At 37.9% G+C, this 17,132-nt stretch overlaps 1 protein-coding gene across 1 annotated transcript; it reads right to left on the bottom strand.

Moving 5' to 3' along the window:
- Positions 1 to 306: 306 nt before the first annotated feature.
- On the bottom strand, positions 307 to 15,831 carry LOC135205127 (ATP-dependent DNA/RNA helicase DHX36-like; the record flags this gene model as incomplete). The annotated part of the gene is given in 14 exon segments (XM_064235480.1): positions 307 to 666; positions 3,045 to 3,191; positions 3,648 to 3,883; positions 4,921 to 4,991; positions 5,474 to 5,646; positions 6,126 to 6,314; positions 9,448 to 9,503; positions 9,506 to 9,557; positions 9,560 to 9,650; positions 10,235 to 10,421; positions 10,906 to 10,983; positions 12,692 to 12,900; positions 14,691 to 14,786; positions 15,683 to 15,831. Coding segments are annotated over 14 exon segments (1,917 nt in total), but the record flags the coding sequence as incomplete, so codon positions are not given.
- Positions 15,832 to 17,132: the final 1,301 nt, after the last annotated feature.

Genomic DNA, 17,132 nt, shown 5'->3' with positions numbered 1-17,132 from the left:
TAAAGACCTCAGTTATCTGGAATTTTATTTTACCTTCTTTTATTTCATCACAACGCTTGAAAATTTCATTGCAACTTAGCTTATACTATATGAAAATCATGATAATAAGTAAAGACAACCACACTTGGAACTTTTTAATATGACAATTCAATGTCTGATGTGATAGTGCTATAGACAATACAATAGTTTGGTATAAAGATCAGGCCTCCATACAGAGGTTTCATTTTGCAGAGGCAATTTTTTTCAGATGAAAATTCAACATGTTAAAAATCTAAGAGTACATCTGTAAAGGAATATTAACAGTCCTTTTTACATGTACGGTTTATTCTTCATACAGTAAAAATCATAAGAAACTAAGAAAAGTTCTGTAGATAATCTGCCAGTCTATAAAAGTTCAGAGATTCAGAAACGATAGTAGTCGTGAGAAGAGAAAAATGAAATGATTTGTCACAGAACATTGTGAACACTAGACTAATAAATAAATCAATAATCGTCATATTCATCTTGATACTCATCCTCTTCGTAATTTCCCGTTATTTTTTCACTCGATATTAGGTCGACAATCGTGTGTAGAAGCGCTCCTTCCTTGGATGACCGGTTCCACTTGGTCATTCCAGGGTGACTGATCTTGTACTCGAGAAGGCGGTCTAACTCATCTCGCAAACTCTGTTGGAAAGACTCTTGTCAGTTCCTCCCTTACCAATTAGTAAAGTATGCCTTAAAAATAGTTTCTTACCAATACCCAAGAACTTTACCTCAAGGAAGATCGAAAGGGTTCCTGCATCAGTCCTCGTTAATATTCCAGCACAATTCCTCAATGAGTTTGCAGATGAGCAGGCTCTTGTGCCTTGCCATCCTTTTCACCTTAACATTACAGTTTGCATTTAGATTTCATCTTGGAAACATGTATACTAGTTCAGCTCAAGAAAGAGTGACTGCCCTACTCCGTTCAACTACTGGTTCAATGCCTTTTCACTTCTTAAAACCCCTTGAACATGATCTGCCTTGTTTGGATTGGTAAGTGTTCACCTTCTTTCCTGCCTCACTGATGTTGGGTTATCTTCTACGTGGCACTACAGGGAATCTTCTGGGAGCACGTTTGACATCACCAAGGCATTTGGTAAACTAGCATAAGTCGGTTACTCTAACTTTTTGCTTAGGACTTAAAACTTTCTTCTATAAACTTAGTTCTCACTTTTAATCTCTCCCAAATAAAGTACTAGTGGGTTTCCCCATGGATCCACCCAATCACCTACTATTTTCATTCTCTCCAGTAACCTTCCCCAGTCGCTTCTACTATCTATGCTTTTGCTGGAGAATTGGTCTTCCTTACTTCACAACCTTTGTCTTTAATTCAAATTTCATCCTGGGCTGCTCTCCCTTAATCTACCAACTCTGATCCCGTGAGCTTATCTGAAGGGGGATCTCTAACTTAACTGAGGGCGCAAATGAAATAGGTAACACTTGCCTCAATACTCATTTTTCCCAGTTACTACTACTACTATACAAGCTCTGTAAAAACACATGAGATACTGCAAAAGAAGCCATCATGAAATCTTCAGTATGCTGCCCAAAACATATTCAACAGGACCAAAAGCACCAACTGTTTCCGAATCAAGATTCATAACAGCCACAGAAGTATGGCATGATACTTGGAACATAGCGAAATTTACCATACAAACTTCTTGGGAATTCCTATTTGCATAATACAAGCAAGTCATTGGAAGCCACAGGTGGCTGTTGTGTTCACAAAAATGTACAGTAATCATGCTTAGTCGTCCCCACTGTTTTTGTGAGGTGTTGTACGAGTAGACCTTTACAGTCCAAAGAAATTTTCTTTCTCAACCTTTTGCTCCCTAACTGGCAGACTGTATTCTGATACTCATGATATGGCCTTGATATTACCATTAAGTACCATTAAGTACTTTAACCAGACCAGAGTACTATTAAAATACTTCAGCTCTCACAGTGATGGCGCTGTTTGTCAAAATATTGCCATAAACATTTTCCCATCAGAAAATGGTCATCATTCACGCTAACAAATATGTAACCTCATTCCTTGGGAATTTGAAATGTTGACCACTGAAGCACCAGACACATTTACACCACACAACTGCAGAGATCACAAATGGAGATAATCCCGATGCGTCACTGCATATGAACGGTTCATTTGTTTGTTTGTATGGTGTTTTTACACTGCATGGAACCAGTGGTTGTTCAGCAACGGGACCCACGGCTTTACGTGACTTCCGAACCACGTCGAGAGTGAACTTCTATCACCAGAAATACACATCTCTCACTCCTCAATGGAATGTCCGGGAATCAAACTCGCAGCCACCGAGGTGGCGGGCCAAGATCATATCGATCACGCCACTGAGGCGCTGAACGGTATTCCAAAGCAAGAAGCACTGCACACCTAAGTACAATTTCCACCACGCCCCAACACGCCACCTGCAGTGAGTGGACACATTTAATCCTCCTCCCCAAACAGGCCTGAGGTAGTGTACACATTATAAACAAGCAGTAGCACCCTGAAAGTAGATGCTAGCAATACCCTTCCTTGGGGATTCCACCCACCAACTACTGAAATAGAGGCCCAACATTCAGACCACAAAGCTACAGTTCAATACATACAGTATTATTTTTGTTTTTTCATACTGAAACACAATACTACTAGTACTGTACTGTATTTCATAAAGTATTTTATTAATAGAATAATATATTAAACCTAAATACATCACATACATTAAGCAAATTATGATAATAATACAGTAAAGTACAGTTTTAATTTACGATGACGCTTGTTCGTATCTCTGAAAGTTCGTAAGTAGAACATTCATAAGTAGAGGAGGGCCTGTATTTGAGGAGTAAGTTCTCCAAAACTGAGAACATGTTTATTCTTTGTTCATTCACATAAAATAATAACAGATGACTATCAATTCATAAAAAAAGGGGCTGCTAACTTGAATGAAACAAAAAGATATTCTTAAATATTTCTTGAATTGGTTCCCCCAAATTTGTTAACTGCATCTTCTGTCGCTTACCTTCACAAGGTGCGCCACGTGCTCAGAGGCTCTTACACGGACAAACCCATCCACATCTATGAGTGAATCCTGGGAGTTGTAATTCAGCTTTTTACCAAAGAAGAGGAGGGGGTAATTTGGTACCATAGAGGAATCATGAATATAGACCTGGAAAAGTAAATTGAATACATGAACACGCAGACAAATATAAACAACAGAGAGGAAGGTAATTTATAAAAGGGAAGAAGATCAATAATACCAGGGGATTATTTGATAATAACAAAAGATTTATGGCTAATACTGAATAATACCAAGCAGGTGAAGAACAGAGCAAATAGTGTAACATGAATTAAGGTATATTTGATTACAAACAATTGTTAGCATTAACATGAGATGAGGGCAAGTTTCACAAAAAGTCCCACTACATGAGGACCTAGAGATATTACAATGTACCATTATTCTTATTGCTTCCAATTTTTTACTGAAATGTACAAACTTTCAAGTAGGAAAAAGAGAAACAAATATGAATGAATAACAATGAATATGAGAGATAAAATTGAGCAAAAAAAAAAATCAATACGGATAACCAAATGAAAAGTAACGACTCAACATACTACAACCTACCTTACTAGACTTGATTTTCTCTCTGTACATCAGCCAAGGACTCTCGAAAAGACCCTCTTTTTCATTGACCGACTTTGGGTGGAGATGTACGCGGCGTTCGTAAGCCGTGAGCATGGGCGGATTTCTGTTGGGCTTCGGTTTCCTCACGGGCAGCGCTCTTGTTACGTTCGGGTAAAGGCCAGCAGTTATGATGGCTCTGACTAGAGCGAGGTTGTCAGAATTACGATTGGCCTCTTCTGCAAGCGGGTGGAGAAAAAAAACGTTGTCGTGAGACTCAATGATGGAACCAAATGCCAATGAAAGTGACTATGCAAAAAAAAATAAATAAAAAAAAATAATGGATGGAAACTAGAACTGAAGAGGTACAGCACATACAATTGTGGAAGCCTCTTTACTTATAAGATATGTGACACATGGAATAAACTTCCACCATTGAAATTAAGTTAAGTATATCTTAGTTTTACCAGACCAGTGAGCTGATTAACAGCTCTCCTAGGGCTGGCCCCGAATTATTAGATATTTTTAACGTGGGTAGGAACCAATTGGTCACCTAGCAACAGGACCTACATCTTATTTTGGGATCCGAACCACACCATATCAAGAAATAAATTTCTATCACCAGAAATAAATTCCTCGAACTTCAGACCACTGGATTGGCAGCCGAGCACGAAAACCACTCGTCCAATGAGGAACTTAACAGAAATTGTACACAGCAACAGTGTGAGTTAAAGAAAGCTAGACAAAATCATTAGGACACTGTGAATGAACAATAAAACTTGCTCCTAAAGATAAGTGAACATATGATGTCTCCTCGGATGTAATAATAAGTCTTTGAGACATGCTAATCTTTGTAACTCCTTGTAACTATCTATGTATCTACACGAATACTCATTGCATACCCAGGAATACTTTGATATCAGTGCATTTTATATAGATGAATTGTGAACATCAATAATGATTCTAGTACATACTAAATTTGAAACCATAAGTAATCTTGATATGATCCCAATAGCCAAACTGTACCAAGAATGAGCTGAGGCAATCAACAGTCATAGTTTACGAGGAATTGGTCTGGATGATTCTAAATAACAAAACTTCCCTAGGAATGAATCAGAAGCTATTTTCAATAGCAATGTTGTGCTTGGAATGAATTTGGATTATTTTAAATAGCAAAACTGTGCAGGAAATCAACCTAAATGGTTTTACAACACCAAACCTACCAGGAGTTTATGAAGATAAGAAAGATTCTGCGAGACCGTAAGCCTGGCCTTACCTGACCGAGGATTTTTGATGTTCACAAATTTGTGATCGTACAAAAGACCCATGAATTGTTGACGCATGTTCCTGTGGAAGGAGGAAACATTACTTTTCTTGGGAAAAAAAAGAAAGAAAGAAAAAAAAGTTAAATTCTAATTTAAAAAATGTGAAAAGTACAAATTAGCTCATCAGTTCATCAGATTTTCTTGGCTTAACCACATTATTTTTATGGTTTTTGCTATGCCCACTTTTCTGATTAGTATAATTATCATTAACAGGTTAAGGAAAATCTGGCAATGCTGAATGTAATATATAAAACATACTGGAAGCAGAAGCCCCCATCCCCCATAGATATTTGCAGTGGCAGACTAAATTATTACAATAATACATTAGTCTACCAGATCAATGACTTGCACTACTAAAAGAGGCCTCGGGGAGGGCCAAACAGATACTGCAAGGAACTTTTAGAAGTACCTTCCAGGTCGACAACATTGAGAAACCCAATCTCAGAGATGAACGAGATATTCTCCGTCATGATTTCTTTACTTCAAAATAGTATATCAACTTACTTGAGTTGATACAGGACAGCAGTTGAAAGGAAGTTTTCCCGGACAAACTGTCGATCATTGTGTGCCTGACAAGCCCGTTCCCATCCATCGTACACGTACACGTACATCATGTGATCACTCTTGGTGTTCTTGCTGAACCGCTTCTTGATAGCGTCTACTATTTTCTCTTTGCCCTGCCAGAAACGAAATGCAAAACATAGTGACGTGTTTCTTTCAATTATTGTCAAGTGAAAAACTTCATGACCAAACTATTCAAACTTACAGTCTTAGTTCAAAAAAACATTACAAAGCTCACTCTACTCACATGTTCATAGATCTGCAAATCTTAAAAATGTTCAGCAGTATCAAAATAAGATAAAACTTTGTACGAAGATATGGATTTCCACTCTAAAGTATAAGGAACTAAAGTCAAACCAGATCTACAAATTAATTCAAATTTGCAAAAAAACAAGAGTATATCTGAACAATGATTAAAAGATGAGTGACATCAAATGTAAAATTTACTGAAAATTCCACCACTATTATATATAAGTTTATTTAACAACTATATCATGCCAAAAAATCTTTCTTATGGTACCTCACAATTACCTATTGATCGACAGCATTCACTTCAACATACAAATGGTCGTTTATACACGACACATTCACTTACCAAAGGAACAACGAAAGGATCCTTGAATGACAAGCAGGCAGCCACTGTCAAAATGGGCCCAACACAAGAAAATATCGCAGCCATGAGAAGCATACGGCCAGTGAGAGGATCAATTGGCAGTCGTGCCAAGTGGAAACCCAACGGAGTGAGGTTTTCACTCTCGTCGAGAGCATTGATAGTTTCCAACATCTGTAAAAAAAATAAAAAAATACACAAACTAGATAATTATCTTTATATGTATATTCATTTCACAACTTCCTACTTTCATAATTTTCTAATTAATATTAAATTAAAGTACCAACTACCATAGTGTGGCTTGTACATCGTATTTTATCTGGCACAAAAGACCTCTTGCAAGCTTCCTTTCGCCAACAGCTTCAATGATATCTTTCACTTATTTCTCTTTGTCGTATTAGTCTCTTCCTACCTGGTATCTATCTTATTTCATTATTCAATGCCTCAGTTTTGAACCCTTATGATAATCCTTCAGACCTTCACTTCACATCGTTAAGTGTGACTGTGATCTCACTAACTGTTTAATCATTCTGCTTTCAAGCTCCTAGAATTTGAATCTTCCAACTCTTTTGTAAAGTGATGCATGCAGTTGGATAAAAAGATACAGAGGACACGTCTATCTAAGTGGAAACTGGTTTAAGACAGACCTGAACAAACCAGACAGTTGAGGTGGAAGAGACCAAAGGAAAATGAAAAGTAAAAGGGACAGGGTCATGGTAGCTCTGTTATCATCATAAATTAATTCAAAACAACTTAGGGGCATTTTTAGATTCTTCGACATCTCTCCCAAACAATTTGTTCTTAAATGAGAGGTTAAATTTTGAGTAAAGCAGAGGGAATGGATGCATCTACCTGGGACAGATTAACCCTCTTACGCCGAAGCCCTAAAAATCAAAATCTCTCCCCTGTATGCCGGCGCCGGTTTGGAGTGAGCGTGGAAGCGGAAAAAATAATTTTTTCAAAACTCACAGCGCGCTTAGTTTTGAAGATTAAGAGTTCATTTTTGGCTCATTTTTTTTCCATTGCCTGAAGTTTAGTATGCAATCATCAGAAATGAAAAATAAAAATAATATCATTATCATATGTAAATAATGCGATATATGGTAGCGAAAAAAAAAAAAAAAAAAAACTTCATAGATAATTGTATTCAAATCACGCTGTGCAAAAAACGGTCAAAGCTAACGAGTTACTTTTTTTTCGTTGTATTGTACACTAAATTGCAATCCTTTTGATATATAATATATAGTAAACAATAAAATCAACACCGGAAAAATATTATCACAAAATGATGTACGAATTCGTAACGCGCGGACGTAAAAAAATGTTATTTTCAAAAATTCACCGTAATTCTAAATATTGTTCTAGAGACTTCCAATTTGTTTCAAAATTAAGACAAGGATTGAATATTACGATACTGTAGAGTTTTAGATTAGAATTGCAGATTCGACCATTTCGGACGAGTTAAATTTGACCGAATGTCGAAATTTTGATATATATATTTTTTTATATGCACATATTTCGGAGATGGAAAAAGCTACAACCTTCAATTATTTTTTATTGATTTTTCATGAATTTGCGCACATTTTGATATATAAAACTCTATAAAAAGGCTAATATGAAAAGGAGCAAATATTAGGATAATGCAATGTACGTATTTCGGAGACTTGCGGCCGCGAATCGGCGCGCGTAGTGAAGGTAAATATATTTTTCAAAAATTCACAATAAATCACAATATTGTTTTGTTTTAGAGACTTCAAATATGTTTCAAAATGAAGAAAAATGACGGAATATTACTAGGCCGTAAGAGTTTTAGCTTACAATTGCGTTTTTCAACTATTTCGGTAGAGTCAAATTTGACCGAACGTGGTTTTTTTTTCTATTTATCGTGATTTATATGCAAATATTTCTAAAAAAGAGAAAAGCTACAACCTTCAATCATTTTTAGTTGTATTCTACATGAAATTGTGCACATTTTCATATATAAAACCTTATGTAACAGCTAATTTTAATGGTGCAAACATTTCGACAATCGCGACAAAAAATTCTGATTTTTTCGGAAGAGTTACCCGCGCGAACGTAAGGAAAATGTTTTTTTTTTTTTGTTTTTTTTTTTTTTTTTCATAAATTCACCATAAATCGAAATATTGTGCTAGAGACTTCCAAGTCGTTGCAAAAATGAAGGTAATGATTGAATATTACTAGAATATAAGAGGTTTAGCTTACAATTGCGTTTTTCGACCATTTCGGTAGAGTCAAAGTTGACCGAAAGTTGAAATTTTTGCACTTAGCGTATTTATATGAAAATATTCGAATCTGATAAAGCTACAACCATGGGTTGTTTTTGGTTGTATTGTGCATGAAATTGCGCACATTTCATATATAAAAACTTTATTTTGGTAAAAACGGCAAATTTAAAAGGGTGCAAACATTAGGACAATCGCACGAAAAAAATTTATCGGAAGAGTTATCGCACGAACGTAAGGAAAAGTTTTTTCATAAATTCACCATAATCGAAATATTGTGCTAGAGACGTCAAATTTGTTGCAAAATGAAGGCAAATGATTGAAAATGATTGAATATTACTATAATATAAGAATTTTAGCTTACAATTGCGTTTCTCGACCATTTTCTGTAGAGTCAAAAGTTGACTGAAGGTTGAAATTTTTGCACTTATCGTTATTTATATGAAAATATCTCAAAACTGATAAAAGCTACAATCATGAGTATTTTTTGTTGTATTTTACATGAAAATTGCGCCACATTTTCTATATAATACTTCATGTAAAGGATAATTTAAAATGGTGCAAAAATTATGTCAAAGTGACGAAATAATTTCCGAGATGTGTCACTGATACTTTTTAGTGTGATAAGAAAGAAATTCGCGCTTTCGCGCTTGCGCGCCTGCGTAGCGATTGTAAACAAAACAACGCCTTGATCCGTGAACTCCCAGCATCCCCAAGGAGCGTGATACAAAAGTTTTCGGCTGGTAGGCCTATAGTATTTTTCCGCGAATTTTTAAAAAAACTTTTTTGAGCCGACGTATGATACTTCCAATCTAGCATACTGGGTGAGACATTTTGACTCGACGTTTAATACGTCCAATCGGCGTAAGAGGGTTAAAAAAAAAAATACTTTATTCTGAAAAAGTTATTGTAACAACCAAAACCATCAATGCTGTCAGACATACTACATTAATACTTAAATGACATTTACAAAAATTAGAAAAATTCCAATGCAAGAACATGTCTGCAGTTCTGAGAAAAAGACTCCCTACGTCTGCAGCTCTGAGACCCAAGACCTCCCCTACCTTTAATGACGAGTCCACAACAGACTCATCTGGTGGCATCATAATTTTTGACAGGAAGGTTTGACCGAGCCCAGCCGAAGGATCTTGACATGCAGTATGATTTCCTCGAGTCCGCGGTGCGTAAAATCTCTGGCAGTGGGTACTCGTCCATGAGTTTCTCTCTGACGCGTGTGAATAGGTGATAACAGATGCCTTCTTGAACCCTGTACAAGAACAAGAAGAAGAAAAATATGTACAATTATGAACTGAGTGTCTTTCAAAATGAGCAAAAATTCATTTGAAACATACTTCAAATAACATTACAGGCAGTCCCCGGGTTATGACGGTCTTGGCTTACGACGTTCCGAGGTTACGATGCTTTTCAATTATATTCATCAGAAATTATTTCCAGGGTTACGACGCATGTTCCAGTTACGACGCCTACAAACGCTGATCTGGCAGATGAAATATGACACCAAAAATGCAAAATAATCAATATTTAAAGTTTTTTTTTATGAAAAATGCAATAAGAATGCAGTTTACATAGTTTTGAATGCACACAAAGCATTAAAAGTAAGGTTTTCTTAGGATTTTTGACAATGTTCTGGCTTACGACGATTTTCGGCTTACGACGCGTCTCAAGAACGGAACCCCCGTCGTAACCCGGGGACTGCCTGTACTCTAAAATTCGCTAGTACTCGACACCTCTCTAAAAATACTTATAACTGCCTATTTTTGGCATGTTAAAAATTATCCACAATAAAGGCAAGGAACCATTCTACCAACACACCGCAGAGGAGAAACTCACCTTCCGGCTCGCCCTCTGCGCTGTTTGGCATTTGCGTGAGTTACCCATTCCGGCATGAGAGTTTGCACGTTACCCTCTCTATCATAATTCTTCATCTTGATCCAGCCACTATCTATCACGTAGACTATGTCGTCTATAGTTATGCTCGTTTCTGCGATGTTGGTTGCTAACACTATCTTGCGCACACCTGAAATGGAAGCAATTGTTGACCTGCAAAATTCTGTTTACCCACCATTAAAGTTTCTTCAACAGTTTTTGCAATATTTCATCATTAAAGACATTATGAAAACAATTCCAACAGATATTCTTCTAAAAACATTTGCATTTAGTTTAATAAAGTCCACTAACTATTATATGATTCACTTTAAGTGATCTCATCTGCAATGTACTATACTCAACCTTAACCTTTTTTACAGCTATTCAACACTGACCTATTTGAATACTCTATATCCATAGTTAACAATGGATATATGTAGTAATTTACTGGAAAGAGATGCTAATTCATTCTTCATTTTCACACAGAGTCTTTCACAAGGCATAGAAATTAACCTATGAAATTATATGATCTAAAACAAGTGTACTGAAGTTTATTAACATAACTGGATAAATCTTCAAGTACTGAATACAGTATATAGTTTAAGAAAAAAACAACTGGGTAATTCTACACGTACCTTGTGGAGGCCTATCGAAAACTTCTCTCTGGTTGACTGTGGGCATCATGGAGTGCAATGGAATCACAAGTGTGTTTCCTGAAAAGAGGAAACAAATTTGTTTTGAAACTTCTGACCATTGTTTGTTTGTTTGTTTGTTTATAAGGCATTTTTATGTTGTATGGAACCAGTGGTTATTCAGCAACAGGACCAACGGCTTTACGTGACTTCCGAACCACGTCGAGAGTGAACTTCTATCACCAGAAATACACATCTCTAACACCTCAGTGGAATGCCTGAGAATCGAACTTGCAGCCACCGAGGTGGCAAGCCAAGACCATACTGATCACACCACTGAGGCGCTCAACTTGTGACCATTATTGATCAAATACTTCATTGTATTATATGGCAGAGTCATGGCTTGTCAGCTTTGGGACTTACGGGGGCCAGCCAGAAACCTTATATATGGGGATATAGGGCGAAAAATGCAGTGATGAAAAAATTCATGGAGCTTTGTATGGCAATGCAGAATACATATACGAAAAATTTCGTCAAAATTCCTCTTACTTTCGTAGTTACAGGATAATTAGTAAACGTAACTCAAGAAGCCAAAAACATTGATCTGTACAAGAAAATGCAATATTTCTTCTGTTATCATAAATTTTTATAATTATTGTCAAAGAAATTGTGAGCAATGGCATCTGTAGAGATTCCATGAGTCGCAGAAGGGAAGTCAGCTACCAACCACGATGCAGTGCGAACACAAACCCCATGTAGTGTACACGTTCGAGTTTCCCCTCTGACATTCGCTTGCTTTTACGAATGTTTATATTTGTTTCGGCAAGAATTTCGTCATGCCAATGGGGAAAAGACAAGCAAAACATCTCACTAACATACAGACAGAGAAAATTTGCTCTAATATGATTACAGAATATCATAATATACGCGATATTAGAGTAGTTAGTGAAGAGAGAGGGAGGGTTGCGTAGTAAGTAACGCCCCCATCTTGTCTGTCGCACACATCACACTGTGCCCCAGGCTACAATCTTTGAGCAAATGGATCTTCATTTATGATAAATAAAACTTAGAAAAACATTATAGAAAAATCTAATAGAGCCCTTTTTTCCAATTTTTGTTTCATCTTTTTTTATAATTAATTGGTATGAATGTCAAAGTCCTGTCCTCAAAAAATGGCATTAGCCGGCCGGCCCCCTTAATGCAAGTTACTGCCACTCCCACCAAGCAATTATATCATTCCAGAGCTCAACCCTCCTCTTTCATCCAAGCCCCAAACAGCTTTGCTATCTGCCCTCAGTTTTTCTTCTGTTTTATTTGGTCTCTTTCTGCCTGGATGACCAACTCCTTTGCCTTTCATCTATAAGTGCAATTTATTCAGGCATGCCCTACGAAGCCCCAAAAATGGGACTAAGTGAGTCTGGTTAAAGCAAGTTAAAATATCAAATAATTACATTCTGGTTTGGCACCATTACAAGGAGGGGAATTAGCTTTTCAGACACCACAAATTTCCCAAAGGAAAATTGTTTGTTTGTATGGTGTTTTTACGTTGCATGGAACTGCGGTTATTCAGCAACGGGACCAACGGCTTTACGTGACTTCCGAACCACGTAGAGAGTGACCTTCTATCACCAGAAATACACATCTCTCACTCCTCAGTGGAATGTTCGAGAATCAAACTCGCGGCCACCGAGGTGGCACCCCAACACCATACCAACCATGCCACTGAGGCACTTCCAAAGGAAAATTGAACCTACCAACTACGTTTACGTATAAAACACAAAATACTCACGGCCACCCATCATCCCGTCGTTTTGTATCATGGTGTTGAGTTTGGAGATCTCATTCCATCCAGGTAAGAACACGAGAACAGCCCCTGGTTTCTGCCGAGCGATGTGGTGCAGCAACTCGAGAATGAGATCTAGGCTCAAGGTCTCGGACGACGCTTTGTACAGCTGATCCAATGTGTGGCATGAATAATCTCCACTGCTTTCAAGCTGTCTGAAATTAGAGATGTAAGTCTTTGTTGTGACCAGCTGTAAATTTCCACCTCAAAAGAAATGTTTTTAATGTCTTAAATACAGTATTTGAGTCTAATGCCTCATAAAATTTGACTGAAAACTTTAGCAACTTTACCACAAATTTATTTCCATTTGTGGGCTATCATACAAACTAGTAATATGCACAGACAAAAGTAAGACCTGACGTTATTGAGGAGTAATGATAGTAGTTTATATTTGACAATGTCTCCAAGGGTTGAGAGAGAGAGAGAGAGAGAGAGAGAGAGAGAGAGAGAGAGAGAGAGAGAGAGAGAGAGAGAGAGAGAGATTGGTGGAAGAATGAATGGGAGTGGTTAAATGGCGGTCAGAAGCGTGTCTGTTGTGGCGCTCTGTTGTGTAGATCAGTGGCGAGTCTGCTATGAGAGTTGTGAGCAGTAAGGCGTTCAGTGAAGTCAGAGTTGGTCTTGGCAGCAGTTATCCTTTGGTGGTTAGTTGATTTTGTGGTATTTGATTGATTTTGATGTTGTAAAGTTGTTGTGCGTGTGTCTGTCTGGTTGTGGTGAAGTAGAAGAGGTTGGTAGGTATTTTCGGTGTCTGTGAGTGGTGGTTGGGGAGTATTTGTGTTGGCGGGTTGTTGTGCTGGGGTAAGTCATGTGGTTGTCGTGTTCTTTTGGGCTGTTGGTGTTCTTCTGTGCAGTGATTTGTCGGGTTGTAGAGTTGTTGTGGGGTTGTGGGGTCTCAGCTGGTTGATTTGTGTTTGGTTATCGGCGGTGGTTGTGTGTCGGCTAGCCTATAGCCTATATCCAGTGGACAGCACTGCCTAGCCCTGAGTATCTGGAGTTAGGTAAGTACGTGATTGTATTTTTTTTTGTTCTATATGTAGGTATGGGTCAATTGTCCTGCTGTATTCTTAAGTGTAAAGAGGCAAGTGTGATTGAGGGTGGGTTTGGTAGCCAGATAGATTCCCACCACAACGTGATGCCATACAATTCAAGATACAGTCTATCTTTCATGCTATAACCCAATTCTTTATGCACTTGCTTGAGAGAGTAGATAAATGGACCTTTTCGTACTTAATAACATATCAAAAAGATGCGTGCAAATCTAAAAGAGGGGGGTGAGTGGGGGGAGGGGCACTGGATCTTGGAGAAACATGACTCAATCTACCATTCCCTTCCAACATTTACAATACCATTTGTTAAGCAGATTTTTTTTTTGTAAACTTGGGTAATTCTTTTTATAATAAATGACTTTGCGAGCACCAACTCTCAAGGATATGAACTCTGCAGAGACAAGATGTAGCATTCGACTGCAAAAACACAGTCCTCTTTTCTAAGGAAACTTTGCCTTGTAAGTCTAGTATTCTTCATTTATATTACATCCTTTTGGCTCATCCATGTTATGATACGTCATACTCGGTCCTCAACGATGTTCAGCACTAGTATTCAGTCTCTAAGCAACAATGAAAGTGAAGTCTCTCAATAGTTTTTCATTTGCACTTCTAGCTTGCTAGGCATGAAAAACTATATATAAAAAAAAAGCTTCAAACACATGTTCTGGGTCTTATTTCTTGTCCTTGCAAGCAGATGCACTTCATGAATAATAATGATAACAATGAAGAGGAGAAAGAAGTATTTAACACATTTATTAGCTTCCTCATAAATATCCAAGATAATCACCCACTCACATATTGACCTCTCCAGACAAGGGCCTTACACCTTTGGAAACTGAATAATTAAGAGTATTAGACTCCAACAAGGGGACGTAGATATTCAAAGCAACGACACTTACCTTACATACGGGGCAATCATTTCTTCAAACTGACGATCCTTCTTCATTGCCCGCCTTTTCCATGGAGGAAGTTCCCGGTCATTTTCAAATTCAAATCTGTAAAAGGCACCATTCTGTAATTATAACGCTTTAGAGAATTTTAATCATTATTCACATCTCAATCCATGAGTTCAAAAACAAGCATTTGTACAGCAATGATTTCTATTTAATGGTGAATCCTTAAAGTTCATAAAACTGCAAATTCAGTTACAATAATAACAATTAAAAAATGGAGGAAAATAGGTTTTACCTTAATACATGTGAGTAATAACAGGGTGTACATCATCTGTACATCATCTCAATTCTTAAAGAAACTCTTCATGAACACAACAGGTACTTCAAAGTTAATATATACAGTAGGTTCTCAATTTAGAGCGGGGAACTGTTCCAGCGATATGCTGTAAGTTCATTTCAGCCGCAAGTCGGTATTTTACTGTATATCAGACCCCAAACAAGAGTAGGCTGAGACTATACTAACTACAAAATCGTTCAGTGAATGGACGGGAAGGAACTACAGGCAGTCCCCTGGTTACGACGGGTTCGGCTTACGACGTTCCGAGGTCAAGGCGCTTTTCAATTACGTATATTCATCAGAAATTATTTCCAGGGTTATGACGCCTACAACACTCATCTGGCAGAGGAAATATGACACCAAAAATGCAAAATAATCAATATTTGAAGGTTTTTTTGATGCAAAATGCAATAAGAATGCAGTTTGCACAGTTTTGAATGCACCCAAAGCATTAAAAGTTAGGTCTTCTCAGCATTTTTGGTGATGTTCCGGCTTACAACGATTTTCAGGTTACAACGCGTCTCAAGAACGGAACCCCCTTCGTAACCCGGGGACTGCCTGTACTGAGTACTTGTCAATACAGCGTTGTATTATACAACTGATTGCGAGCAAAATTACAATAAAATAGAAATGGCCTGGACAGAAGGGAACCATGCCTCACCTTGTGGTTTCAACGACATCTTCTAAGTAATATTCTGTGACAGGGAAGGTAAAGCCTGGTATGTGAATCATCGGACTGTTGTTGAAGTACTCGGAAAACTGTTCCGCATTCAAGGTGGCACTCATGAGAACCAGTTTGAGATCAGGTCGCTGGAAAAGTTAAAAAAAAATATGATATTGTTATGATACAATAAAGTTTCATACATACTTACCTGGCAGATATATACTTAGCTAAGACTCCGTCGTCCCCGACAGAAATTCAAATTTCGCGCCACTCGCTACAGGTAGGTCAGGTGATCTACCGGCCTGCCCTGGGTGGCAGGACTAGGAACCATTCCCGTTTTCTATCATATTTTCTCTCTTCCACCTGTCTCCTGCGGGGAGGCTGGGTGGGCCATTAATCGTATATATCTACCAGGTAAGTATGTATGAAACTTTATTGTATCATAACAATATCATTTTCATACAATCAACTTACCTGTCAGATATATACTTAGCTGATTGGCACCCTTTGGTGGAGGGTAAGAGACAGCTAATATGGAATAGACAGGTAAACAACATATGTTGTAGGTATAAAAGAAAAAAAAAAAAAACCTTGGTTCCTACCAGATAGGTGGTAGACTTCGTGGCTGTTGCCCGGTAGTCTGCATCACCTCAAGACTTTAGCGAGATATGTGATCTATGGCTAAGAGTTCTTGTGGGTCTGCCGATGGGGTATGAACCGCTACTCAGCAGAGCCTGAAAGGACTTTGTCAATGGGTACTAGACCACTTCTATGACAATCACCTTATGAAGGAGCACACACATCCCAAGACCACCTGATCCTAACCACCATGTTAGTAGAAAGAATTGTTCTGAGTTATCCCAAACTCATTACAACAACCATAACTCGAAAACACAATACACATACATACAATAAAATTAAAAAAAAAATTTTTTTACCATATCTCCTCCATAAAGATATCACAAGAGTTCCTTACTGAACAACAGTGACTGGCCGCCTGTGCAGCATCGAGCCCTCTTTGTCAGCAGAAATCTAGAAACATATCTAGTAGAAGGTATGTACAAAGTTAAGGATTGGTGTTGGCTCCCGTACCCAGTATCGTATCCGCCGATACGAATGGACCAGAGAAAAACATTTCTCGTAGGTCACGCGAACGTCTTTCAGATAGTGAGATGCAAATACCGAGTTGCACCTCCAATATGTCGTATCAAGGATTTTCTTTAGCGACATATTCTTCTGAAAAGCAAGAGACGTTCGCCACTGCTCTTACCTCATGAGCCTTCACTCTTAAGAGTGGAAAAGAGTCGTCAGGACAGAACTTGTGAGCATCTGTAATGACGCTCCTTACGAAGAAGCTAACGCATTCTTTGACATGATTCTTGAGGGGTCTTTAATCGAACACCAAAGACTTTGTCTAGAGCCTCCATTTGTTTCTTTCTGTGCAAGT

This window comes from Macrobrachium nipponense, chromosome 48 (genome assembly GCF_015104395.2).
Source record: "Macrobrachium nipponense isolate FS-2020 chromosome 48, ASM1510439v2, whole genome shotgun sequence".
Classification (NCBI taxonomy): domain Eukaryota; kingdom Metazoa; phylum Arthropoda; class Malacostraca; order Decapoda; family Palaemonidae; genus Macrobrachium; species Macrobrachium nipponense.
Note: the sequence above shows the minus strand (reverse complement) of the source record. Positions and strands in the feature narration are given on the sequence as shown.